Source organism: Hypanus sabinus, chromosome 7 (genome assembly GCF_030144855.1).
Source record: "Hypanus sabinus isolate sHypSab1 chromosome 7, sHypSab1.hap1, whole genome shotgun sequence".
In the NCBI taxonomy this organism is placed as follows: domain Eukaryota; kingdom Metazoa; phylum Chordata; class Chondrichthyes; order Myliobatiformes; family Dasyatidae; genus Hypanus; species Hypanus sabinus.
In genome coordinates this window covers 137,723,938-137,736,674 of record NC_082712.1, presented here as the reverse complement: position 1 = coordinate 137,736,674, position 12,737 = coordinate 137,723,938, and the positions used below count along the sequence as shown (strand labels likewise).

The following is a 12,737-nucleotide window of genomic DNA, read 5'->3' as shown; positions in this document are numbered from 1 at the left end:
ACCTTCTAAAATGGTTGATAAGTACTTCTCGAAGTAAAACTATTTTTTTCCGAACTCAGACTTTACTTGAATAATTCAGACATTTTTATCTATTGAAACTCTAAGGGCTGTAGTCAATCTCTACCTGGACTTGGTGCGTTTTTTCTAAATAGATAATTTAAGTTTAATGTTTCCCTGCGGACTTTTAGATTTTACTTGTGTAATCTATTTTATTTTTGTATAACTTTATCTATAGGGATCCACAATTGACTTTAACTTGTTTTGGAGGTTTGGAGTTTTTATTGAAGGCCTCCCTGTTGGTTGATTCATAGTTTCACTTTTGCTTTTTTTTTCTGTAAATGGTTGATAAGTACTCTCTTTGAATTTATAATTTCCCCCTTTTCTCCTTCCTTTTTTTTTCTTTCAATCTTTTATAACTTTTCGCGGGTAAGTTAGCTTTAGTTTTCTTCTGATTTTCTTTGTATTAAGTTTTATACTTCTGTTGAAGGTGTTCCTATTTGTAATTCTGTTTTCTAGTGCATAAATTAGTTATTTTTTGCTATATTATTTATACGGAACTTTTGTTAATGACACAGAACTGGAAGTCATATTTGGGTTAATTTTTTTGGTAGAGCTAGCTGCTTTTTTAGGTAGCCATCTAGTTTTGGGTTGCGAGGATGGGGTGGGTTCTCCAGTTCCAACACTACTCACTGTTTCTTTTGTTTTCCGTTGTTACTCAGGACGTGTCTCTGTTTTGATTCTACGGATCTATGTTTACATTTTTGCTCCCAGACTGTTGTTTTACTGCTTGATTTTTTTATATGCCTGCTACCTTTTATGCACTAACAATTGATAATGGTTAATACACTTAAATTTGTGAGCTGGAATGTAAAGGGATTGAATCATCCTGTTAAAAGAAGGAAGGTCTTCTCGCATATTAAACAACTCAAAGCTGACCTTGCTTTCCTTCAAGAAACTCATATTCGTAGTTTCGATAATTCTCGGCTTTTGTCAAAGTGGGCGGGTCAGCATTTTTATTCATCCTTTGCTGCCAAAGCTGGGGGGGGGGGGGGGGGGGGTCTCCATCTTTATTAACTCAAATATTCCTTTTGAACTCCATAATAAGATATCTGATACAAATGGCCATTTTATTATTGTTTCTGGTAAATTATATAATACTAAAGTTGTACTAGCAAACCTGTATGCTCCCAATTTTGATGATAATTTTTTTGAACGTTTTTTCTCCTCACTACCAGATTTAAACTCATACTCTCTTATACTGGGTGGCGATTTCAATTGTTGGTTCGATCCTAATTTGGATCGATCATCCTCTGTTACTAGACCACCTACTAAATCTGCCTTAGCTATCCAATCGTTTCTCTCTAATTATGGTATCTCTGATATATGGCGTTTCCTTCATCCTACTGAGAGAGATTATTCTTTTTTTCCACATGTTCACCATACCTTTACTAGAATTGACTACTTTTTACTTGATAATCAACTTATTCCAATTGTCTATTCTCGTGTTTATCAGAGTATACTGATTTCTGACCATGCCCCAATTACTTTGTCTTTAAATTTTCCTGGTCTCCCTCAGAGGAATAAACACTGGTGTTTTGACTCGACTTTATTATCGGATGATGACTTTCTAAAATTTATTAAGGATCAGATAACCTTTTATTTTAACACCAATACATCATCTGAAATGTCATCCCAGATTGTCTGGGATGCCATGAAAGCATATTTGAGGGGTCAAATAATCTCCTATACAGCAAATCTTAATAGAAAGTCCTGTGCAGATCGATTAGACCTCATTAATCAGATTAAAGAATTGGATCAACTGTATGCACAAACTAAGAATCCTGAATTATACAAGAAGCGTGTAGAACTTCAAACTAAATTTAATCTTCTGTCTACTCAACCTGTCGAATGCCAACTTCTTGAAAGTAAGAGTCGCTTCTATATTCATGGTGACAAATCTGGTAAATTTCTAGCCAATCAGCTGAGGCGTTCCAAAGCTAAACAACATATTACAAAGATCCGGAAGGAGAATGGAGACTTTACATCGGATCACTTAGAAATCAATGATGCATTTAAAAATTTTTATTCTCGACTTTATTCCTCTGAATCTTTGAATGAGAATATCTCTGTTGATCATTTTTTAAATAATCTGAATATCCCTTCACTTTCATCTGATTTTAAAGCTAAATTTAATGCACCTATATCATTAGAAGAAATATCTTATGCAATTTCTGCATTGTCTTCAGGGAAATCTCCTGGACCTGATGGGTTCCCCGTAGAATTTTATAAATCATTCTCTTCACTTCTTTCTCCTCAGTTATTCTCAGTATTATCTGACTCGTTTAATTACGGTAAATTGCCACCCTCTTTTAATGAGGCATCTATTATTCTTTTATTAAAAAAGGGTAAAGACCCAACAGAGTGTTCCTCGGATAGGCCGATTTCTTTGCTTAATATTGATGTTAAAATCTTGGCCAAAGTTTTGGCTTATAGATTAGAAACTGTTATTCCCTCTATTATTTCTGATGATCAAACTGGTTTTATTAAAAACCATCTCCCTTTTTTTTAACATTCGGCGTCTATTCAATATTTTATATTCACCTCTAACAGGGATTCCTGAATGTGTTATTTCCCTCAATGCGGAGAAAGCATTTGACCTTTTTGCAGTTTTAGAAAAATTTGACTTCGGTCGAAGTTTTATCTCTTGGATCAAATTGCTCTATCTGTGTCCTACTGCCTCTGTTTTGACTAATTTTCAGAAATCCCAGTTATTTAACCTCAAACGTGGCACCCGTCAGGGATGCCCTTTAAGTCTCTTTCTCTTTGATTTGGCTATAGAACCTTTGGCGATAGCATTTCGAAACTGTCCTGAATTGACCGGGATTTGGAAAGGGGGTGGTGAGCATAAAGTTTCTCTTTAATGTTGATGACTTATTACTTTTTCTTTCAAATCCGTATACATCCTTACCTCCAATGTTTTCACTTCTTGATCAGTTTAGCCAGTTCTCTGGCTATAAACTTAATTTACATAAGAGTGAACTTTTCCCAATTAATAAAGAAGCTCAAGAATTAACATTCCGTGATCTCCCTTTTAAAGTAGTTCATAATCAATTTACTTATCTTGGGATTACAGTCACAAGGAAGTTTAAAGATCTTTTTCGTGAAAATTTTGCCAATCTTTCATATACTATAAAACAGAGTCTGTTACAATGGTCACCTCTATGTCTTTGGTAGGTCGTATCAATGTTGTTAAAATGTATGTCCTCACTAAACTTTTATATTTATTTCAATCAACCCCAATTTTTATTTTTAAATCTTTTTTTGATTCCTTAGACTCTATTATTTTGTCATATCTGTGGAAGAATAAGCGCTCTAGAATTAATAGTTTATCTCCAAATATCTAAGAAAGAGGGTGGCATGGCTTTACCTAACTTTTGTTTATATTATTGGGCAGCCAATATACGTTGTGCTACCTTTTGGTCTTTTTTCCATGGCCAACCCGAGTGCCCTAATTGGGTGGCAATGGAGTTGAGTTCCACAGAGATTTATCTATTTCTGCACTTCTTGGCTCTGTACTCCCTAGTAGTTTGTCCAGATTAATTGTTAATCCTCTTGTTAGACACACTTTGCATATATGGGCTCAGTTTAGGAAATTTTATGGTTTCCATGGTTTTTCCTTTTCTAGCCCTATCTTACATAATTACCTTTTTTTACCTACTACGTATGATTCAGCATTCCATGATTGGTATGGGAAGGGCATTAGACATTTCGAAGATCTTTTTATTGATAATCGCTTCGCATCTTTTCAACAGCTCTCTGCTAAATTCAATCTGCCCAATGCTCATTTTTTTTAGATATCTCCAAATTAGACACTTTATTAATCCTTTAATTCCTAACCTCCCTGAAATGCCTGAGAAAAATGTTATGGATTTCTTTCTTTCTATTAATCCACTAGGTAAAGGTTTAATATCATTTATTCGTGATAAATTAGCATTCTTACGATGTGCCCCTGTGGATAAAATTAGAATGGCTTGGGAGCATGAATTAAATATCTCCCTATCTGATGAGACTTCGGACTCAATTCTCAAATCGGTTAATTCAACCTCTCTTCGTGCTCGCCATTCTTTTACAGTTTAAGATTGTTCAAAGAGCCCATATGTCTAAACCCAAACTATCTTGATTTTACCCTAATATTAGTCTCTTTGTGATAAATGCAAAAGGGGCAAGGCCTCTCTCATTCATATGTACTGGTTTTGTCCTAGCTTGGAGAAATTTTGGAACGATGTCTTCATAACGTTATCGTATATTCTGAATCACCACCTAGAACCAAACCCTTTAATTGCTTTGTTCGGTTTTTTGAGTGAGACAGATTTACATCTGAGTTCGACTAAGTGTCGAATATTATCTTTTGCTTCTCTCCTGGCTAGACGTTTAATCCCCCTTAGATGGAGAGATGTTGCCCTGCCCGCACATGCTCAACGGCTTAATGATATTATGTCCTGCTTAGACCTTGAAAAAATTCATTACTCAGTTCTTAATTCGGATATAAAGTTCCATAAGGTCTGGGGACCTTTTATTGAGTACTTTCATTACCTTCCTCTTAACTAAGGTTTTTTTTTCGGTCCCTTGCTTTCAGCTCCTTTTTTTTGGTAGTAGGCATTAATATCTTCTGTTGCTAAGTGTTTTTACAGTTTTGGGGGTTTGAATGTCCTGATTTATATTCTCAATATTGTGTTGTGGTTGTTCCGGAGTTTTTTTTTGTTGCGGGGCTTGGGGAGGATACTAATTTTACATGTCTTCAATTTGGGTGCTTTCTCAATTATCTTTTTTTTGTATTATATTATTATTGTATGTTTATTTTTGCACTGTATTAATGTTCTTCATTTTGATCTAGGTTTTTTTTATCTGTAGCGATGTAGAAAATGTATATAAAAAATTTTTTAAAAACTGTGAAAAAAAAAGGCAAAATTGTCCATGAGGTGTCACCCTTCTGGTTTAAAACATTTCCACAATGCTAATGGAGATATTGGATTTAAGTCCACATTATTGTTGTCCTTCTTGGTGGCAGAGGTCATGGGGTTGGGAGGGACTCTCAAAATACCAGAGATAAGTAAAGGCAGTGCAACCTATAGATAATGAAGGGAGGGTGTGAGGTCCTGCATGATATTAAAGTTGGTCTCATCTAGTCCTCTGATCTGCTTTTGTAGTCATACTCATGTGGCTGATCCAGATGAGTCCCAGGATATTGACGGTAGGGGACCTAATAATTCAGATGCCAATGAACATCAACTGTAGAAGGTTAGATTCTCTTCTGATGTAGATGCTCATGACCTGGCATTGTGACATGAATGTTATTTGTCACTTATCACCTCATGCTGAATGGTTGTGCAAGTCCTGCAACATGCAAGCACGGACTGCTTAACTTGCACAGGAATTGCAAATACAAATGAACATTGCACCACGAGCTCTCTGCTTCTGAGCTGGTGGGAGGTAGGTAACTGATAAAGCAGCTGAAGATGGTAGGGAATGTGTATGCTGCCCTGAACTCTTGAAGTGAAGTCCTGAGACAGGAATGATAGATCTCCAATAAATGATAGCATCTTCCTTTGTGTAAGGAACGATTCCAACCATTGGTGGTTGCCTTTGATACCAACATTTCTTCACAAATCTCTTGAAAATTTGATTATTCTTTGCTTTTGTTAGACAATAGATTTATTCCAAGAGTAATCCAAAATGAAAAAGCTACATTCCTCTTGTACAAAGGAACTGTGATTTTAGAATACAGCATGTTGCTTTGGCACCTGTACGAGCTGGTTAAAAAAAAGGTAATAAATGGGATGACTACTCCGACACAGAATCACAAAGTGGTTATGACATGGAATGTGGTCACTTGGCTCATTAGGTACACAATAGTTCTTAATTGAGCTATTGTTTCGGCCTTACTACACCTCTCCTTTCTCATGGCTCTCCAAATCATTCTGTCACAACTGCCTGAACTGTTGACTTTGTTTCCACCATCCATGTAGGCAGTATATTCCAGAACCTAACTACTCCCAGTAGCAAATACTGTAAATATAACTGATCCAAGTTTTCTTCTCATCCTGTAAATTGTTGCAATGGATAAGACCATAAGATATAGGAGCAGAAGTAAGGCCATTCGGCCCATTGAACGCTCCAGCAATTCAATCATGGGCTGATCCAATTCTTCCAGTCTTCTCCCCATACCCTAGTTGCCCTGGCTAATCAAGAACCTACCTATCTCTGCCTTAAATGAACCAAATGACTTGACCTCCACACCGCTCATGGCAACAAATTCCACAGATTTACCACCCTCTGACTAAAGTAATTTCTCTGTATCCCTGTTCTAAATTGATGACCTTCAATCCTGAAGTCATCTCTTCGTGTCATGGACTCCGCTACCATGGAAAATAACTTTGCCATGTCTAATCTGTTCAGGCCTTTTAACATTCAGAATGTTTCTATGAGATCCCCCCTCATTCTCCTGAACTCCAGGGAATACAGCCCAAGAGCTGCCAGACATTCCTCATACAGTAACCCTTTCATTCCTGGAATCATTCTTGTGAATCTTCTCTGAACCCTCTCCAATGTCAGTATATCCTTTCTAACATATGGAGCCCAAAACTGCACAGGAAGAGGCCCTTTGGCATACAGCATTGTTCTGAACTAATTGAATTAGTGATCAAATGCACAACTGAACTAATCAATTTTGCCTCAACAATGTCCATGTCTTCACTTTCCTTCACATTTCTGTGCTCGTCTGAGAGCCTCTTGAATGCCTCTATTGTATATGCCTCCACCACCCCACCACCCAAGGCAGTGCATTTCAGGCAACAACCACTGTTTTAAAGAAAAAACTTGCCCCTCACATCTCCTTTGAACTTACCACCTCTCACATTAAATGCATGCCTTCTATTGTTAGGCATTTCTACCCTGGGGAAAAAAGATATTTGCTGTCTACTCTATCTTTGCCTTTCAGAATCTTATAAACCATTGCAGATCTCCTTTCCACATTGCCATTCTAGAGAAAAGTACACAAGTTTGTCCAAGCTTGCTAAAACATTTTCATTTGTTCCAAAGCTTTGACATCACTTTTGATAAATGGCTGACCCCAAGTCTTAGTTAGCTTCCTTTTGTGCCATTCTTGTTTTAATGATGATTCTAAGAATCTATATGTACCAGGAAGTTCAATTTCCTTTACCTGACATACTTTATTAGTATGTAACAAGGTAAAGCACAATAGATTTTTAATGGTCATTTTTAATGGTCAGGAGTTGATTAAGGGATATGTTTCCAAGAATCTAAAACAAACTGTAGATTTAAAAGTAATAGCATCTGTTGAAAAGTAAGAGTATTTGTTATTGACTATAGTTCTGGATTGTATCAGGTGTTATTCTCACCAACGGAGGAAAAAAATGATGACTGAGAGCATGGCAAATAATGTCAACAAAGCTGAGCTCCAATATTTATTTAATCAATAACATAAAACGATAATTTTTACAGGTTGTGGTTTCAGTCTTGAATTGTAGGGTTTACGCATATCATACCAATCCCAGATTAAATTTTAGATAATCACTCAGTTGGCCGCTGGGAAAAACTGATTGTTCACTGAGGCTAAATTTAGCAAATCCAGCATGTTCACATTGAAACTGCCACTGCAAATGCAAAATCCATTTATCATCAACAGGGTCTCCAATACTGGCTGTGCTCACTTTAGGAATGGGACTGGGAAAGGACAAATTAACAACAGGTTCAGCATTCCTTATCTGAAATGTTTGGGATCGGAACTGTTCCAGATTTTTTTTGTATTCTGGAATATCTGCATCAATATGATGAGATAGTTTAGGGATGGAACCCAGGTTTTGAAACACAAAATCCATTTATATTACATCTACAGCTTATGCATGTACCATGAAGGTAGTTTTATGTAATAAGGTCACTTCTCAGAACTGTGATGCACAGAGACCTGTACATCACTGTGGAATTTTTCCATTTATGCTGTCCACTTGGCATAATTTACTTATTATTATTTAATTACTTCTGCTTTTATTTTGCTATATTTCTACTCTATTCTTGGTGCAACTGTAATGAAACCCTATTTCCCTCGGGATCAATAAAATATGTCTGTCTGTCTGTCTGTCTGTCTGTCATGTTCGGTGATCAAAAAGTTTTGGATTTTAGAGATTTTTGGATAAGAGGTGCTTAACCTGTGTTTTAAACAAATTCAATTAAATTCCTTCAATAACAGGCAAGGAGACAGTTTTGCCTATTACTCACAGAAACAATTTGATCAATTACACTCTTATGTTGTCCCGACTTTGGGCAAATTTTACACAAGCTATAATGTGTGTTTATTTCTGGTCCCTAAATTGGAATTCATTGGTAAAAGCATAATGAGTGATGGTGATATGACTTCAGGCTTAGAGTAATGTGTACGACAGAACCCACTCTACCCAACAGAACATTTAATTCTATAATTGTAGAAGCCTGAGTGTTTTACTGATTCAAATTATTCAGAGGGCGCTTACGGAATGATAGCACAAACAAAACAACCAGTACTCAGTATAATGTTCTAAATATGTCTGATTCCTTCTGTGGAATCGGAATTAATACCAAGAATCTATTGAGAGGGGTTATTAAAACCTTCATCTAAAAATTAGACTTTAAGTGTCAAACTTATGGTTATCTGTACCTCTCAGCATGCTAATATTTCCTGATGTCATGTTAAGCTACCCATCAAAATAATAGCCCAAATATTCTTAGCAACAGTGACGAAAGTAGAAATATAGGTACCAAAACTTTATAAGCGCCCATGACAGTTAAGATCAAATCCTTCTCACCCTATTATTTACAATTGGGCGTCAATTGTTGTGGGTCTCAGTCATCCAACTACAGTGACAGCATCAAAGGGCTGGGTTGCCTTTTGCAGTGAGTAACATTCATAGGCACCAAACTAGGAAATTACGATGCAGAAATTAAATACTTACAGCAATGTTATAGAGTGCAAATATTGGAACATACACAGTATTTAGAACCTAAAACAGCCTGAACAAAATAAGTATTATAAATTAACAAACAAGAAAATTTGCAGATGCTGGAACTGTGGATGTTGTTATAATTAAAACAATTATTTACTTTAAAAAGGAGGGTGATTTCTGAAACACTGAAGGAATGGCAGTCCACAGATATAAAATATATTTTAGGCCAGCAATTCCAAATTCAAATCTACTGCATGCAACAAAGTTCATGAATTTTGCATGGCAAGTAGACATGCTGATTTGAAGCCCCAGTGATCACGATTCAATCCTGACCTTCAATGCTGTTTGTGTGAAGTCTGCATATTCTCCCTGTGACTATGTATGTTTCCTCTATCTGCTCTGGTTCCCTTCTACCTTGCAAAGACACGCAAGGTGGTAGGTGAAATGGCTACAATAAAGTCCCACTAGTGTTTAGGTGAGCTGTAGTAGCTGAGGAAGGTTGAGGAAATCTGTGGAAAAATAAACCCAGCTACTTTTCACCACAAAATCTGGCACTATTTCTGAAATAAACCAATTTAATTTGCATCTCAATGAACCAAAACTAACTCCCCATCCTTTTGTTTGCCAATTGAGGCTGTTTTATATAATAATGGCAAAATATTGTTTCTCATGATGAGTTTGGAATGGTATTGGTGAATATGCAAGTGGTAACAGAACTCTTGCAGGGCCGCAGAAGATGATGAGGGAGGAATGAGGAATTGAAGGTTAGTGTTCAGAAGGTCCATGTTAATTTTGAGTTAATGACAGACCAGGAGCCAATATAGATCAGTGAGCACAAAGAGAAGAAGAAGCAGAACTCTCTGAGCATAAGAATACAAGACTTGGGATGAAGTCAATTTCAAGGCAAATGAAAGACAAAGAGATAGCAGAAACATTGAAGTACACCAGTCTGGTCCTAACGAAACCTTATTTCCAATTGCATTACTGAATGAGACAGGCAGAGATAAGCAATGTCAGAATTGGAGAAAGAAAATATTAGTGACAGACTTCTTAGAGGAAGCTCAAGTCAAATGAAATGCTCCTAAAAGTTAGATTAATCTTTTATTCTGATTAAGGGTACAATATGATATTGCTGAACAACGAATAGTTCAATGTGAGCAGAGGAAATTATTCAAGATTGGGCCAGCAAGCTAACCATAGCAACACACACAAAATGTTGGAGGAACTCAGCAGGCCAGGCTGAAAAGAGTACAGTCGATGTTTCAAGCCAAGACCCTTCTTCAGGACCATAGAATCAGTGGAAGTGGTGAAAGAGGGGGAGTTACACAAAGGTGGGGTTAATTTTGGTAAATTGAGCCATATTATTGGAGTTCATAATTGAGAGGTAGCATGCTAGTGAGGAAGGGAAGGCAAAAGATATGGTTCAATTTATCCCAACCACCCGATCACTTCACCTTTACTTGACTAGCCCCTCTCTCGGGGAAACAACAAGGAAGAACTGCGGGGAATGTGTTATTTGCACTGGGCTACCCTTTACAGGTAGCAACAGAAAGCTGACTTGTTGACTGTGAACTGAACAGTCAAAGGGCTTTTAAATTTGGCTTATAGGCATCCGTTCGTCTTGTGAGACCATAGATTTGCGCCTTGAAAGGTTTCTAGGGTGCAGGCCCGAGTAGGGTTGTATGGGAGACTGGCAGTTGCCCAAGCTGCAAGCCTTCCTCTCTCCACACCACCGATGTTGTTGAAGGGAAGGGCACTAGGACCCATGCAGCTTGGCCCCGGTGTCGTCGCAGAGCAATGTGTTGTTAAGTGTCTTGCTCAAGGACACAACATGCTGCCTCAGCTGACGGTCGAACCAGTGACCGATGCCTTATCCACTAGGCCACGCACCAACACTGTAAACTTAGTAAATGGATGTATATCCTGATGGTTAAATGTGAAATTGGAGGATTCAGACTAAGATAAAAAGAGTATTTGACCTAGTTCCATATCAACAACAACAAAGGTATGGGTATGAAAGCATCCATCTTATAGTTATATCACAAAATGAAAATAGCGAGCACTTGCCAAGGAAAAAGCAAACTTAATATAAGATTTTTACTACTGTGCATCTGAATGCCAGTGCAGGGTGGTGCGAGATTTTCATTGCTGACTTTGATACCTTCTTTATTCTGTTGCAAATCATTCCTGCATTTGTGAATGTCATCTGATATTGGCAAGTCATTAATTCCCTTACAAAGAAGCTACAGTCTTTTCAAATAGAAATATATATCCAATTATCATTCGTCATAATAGACTGCACTGAAATCAATTATACATTTTTTCTACTTGTTTAGGTGCCGCAGGAATAATACCTTTAGTGGAAAATGAATAAAATAAAAATAAAATTTTCCCAAGGAAGTCAGCCAAGAAAATAACATTAGTTATGTTCACAAGGTTTGTAGTTTAAAGTTATCTTCTTACCAGTATAAGTGGTGTGCTACACAAACATTTCCCAGGGCTCGAGATAAAAGGAATTTCACCAATGCATTATCCAGGTAACACTCATGCTTCACAGCCTATAAATAAAACAAAAAGCAACTATGGAATTCGCACTACTTTCAGCAAACTCTTAAAATAACAAGGGCTTTCGAGAACAGCAGGGAGACATTCAAATCGAAAGTAATTAAAAAATATATACTTAGCTTCTATAAGTGACGAGGCTGTTTTGCCCTAAACTGTTAGAAATGTACATAAGAGAAATAATTTTGACTCAAAAGCAAAATCGGTTAGATGCTGGAAGTCTGAAATAAAAACAGCATTTGCTGGAAATGCATTATCTGCAGACAGATGCTAATGCTTCTGGTCAATGAGCTTAAATCAAATCAATATTAAAAAAAATACTTTGTAAGTGAGCAGATTTAGTTGGGGAATCACAACTATATCATTGATGAGAATGTTTCAATATTAATAGATTCCCATCTGATTCCACCTCCCCAGAAATAGAATTATGTAAAATAAAATTCAATTTAAAAATAGACTGTAGCAGGTTTTGCATTAGAAAAGAATTTAATATGCAACAGTACAAGTGTTTGAGATTATGAATAAACAAACGACATACCTCTACAAACTGAGGCAGATAATCAACCAGTTCATCATCAGTCATTTGTTCAATCCAATTCACTGCTGTACTTCTCACTTCCTTATCTGCAAACCTATAAAGAACTTTCATGAGCAAATGCTCAAGCATGCCACTTTAAATGTGAGGGGAATGAAATGGCATTAGCGCAGGTTAGTTTGATGAATGGCATGGACTTGATGGGCTGAATGGCTTGTTCCATGCTGAGTAACTATGAAGTTAAAATGAAACTCTTCAAACATTCAGCTGCAGTAAAACACAGACACAATATACACTCAGTAGCCACTTTACTAGGTACACTTGCTTATTAATGCAAATATCTAATCAGCCAATCATGTGGCACCAACTTAATGCATTAAGCATACAGACATGGTGAAGAGGTTCAGTTGTTGTTCAGATCAAATATCAGAATGGGGAAGAAGTGATCTAAGTGACGTTAACCACGGAATGATTGTTGGTGCCAGACAAGGTGGTTTAAGTATCTTAGAAACCAATCTCCTATGCTTTTCACGCACAACTGTCTCTAGAATTTACAGAGAAATGGTGTGAAAAGCAAGAAATATCCAGTGAATTCTATGGGTGAAAACAGGTTGTTAATGGGAGAGGTCAGAGAGGGATCACCA

General features: G+C 36.9%; 1 protein-coding gene across 3 annotated transcripts in view; it reads right to left on the bottom strand.

Moving 5' to 3' along the window:
- The window catches only part of pik3c2a (phosphatidylinositol-4-phosphate 3-kinase, catalytic subunit type 2 alpha), a 153,682-nt gene that overhangs the window by 30,912 nt on the left and 110,033 nt on the right, over positions 1-12,737 (bottom strand). For all 3 annotated transcript variants that reach the window (XM_059975730.1, XM_059975732.1, XM_059975731.1), the window contains exons 17-18: positions 12,097-12,190; positions 11,460-11,554 (exon numbers count right to left, since the gene is read on the bottom strand). In XM_059975730.1, the coding sequence (XP_059831713.1) occupies positions 11,460-11,554; positions 12,097-12,190 (189 nt within the window). The remainder of the gene's footprint in view (positions 1-11,459; positions 11,555-12,096; positions 12,191-12,737) is intronic.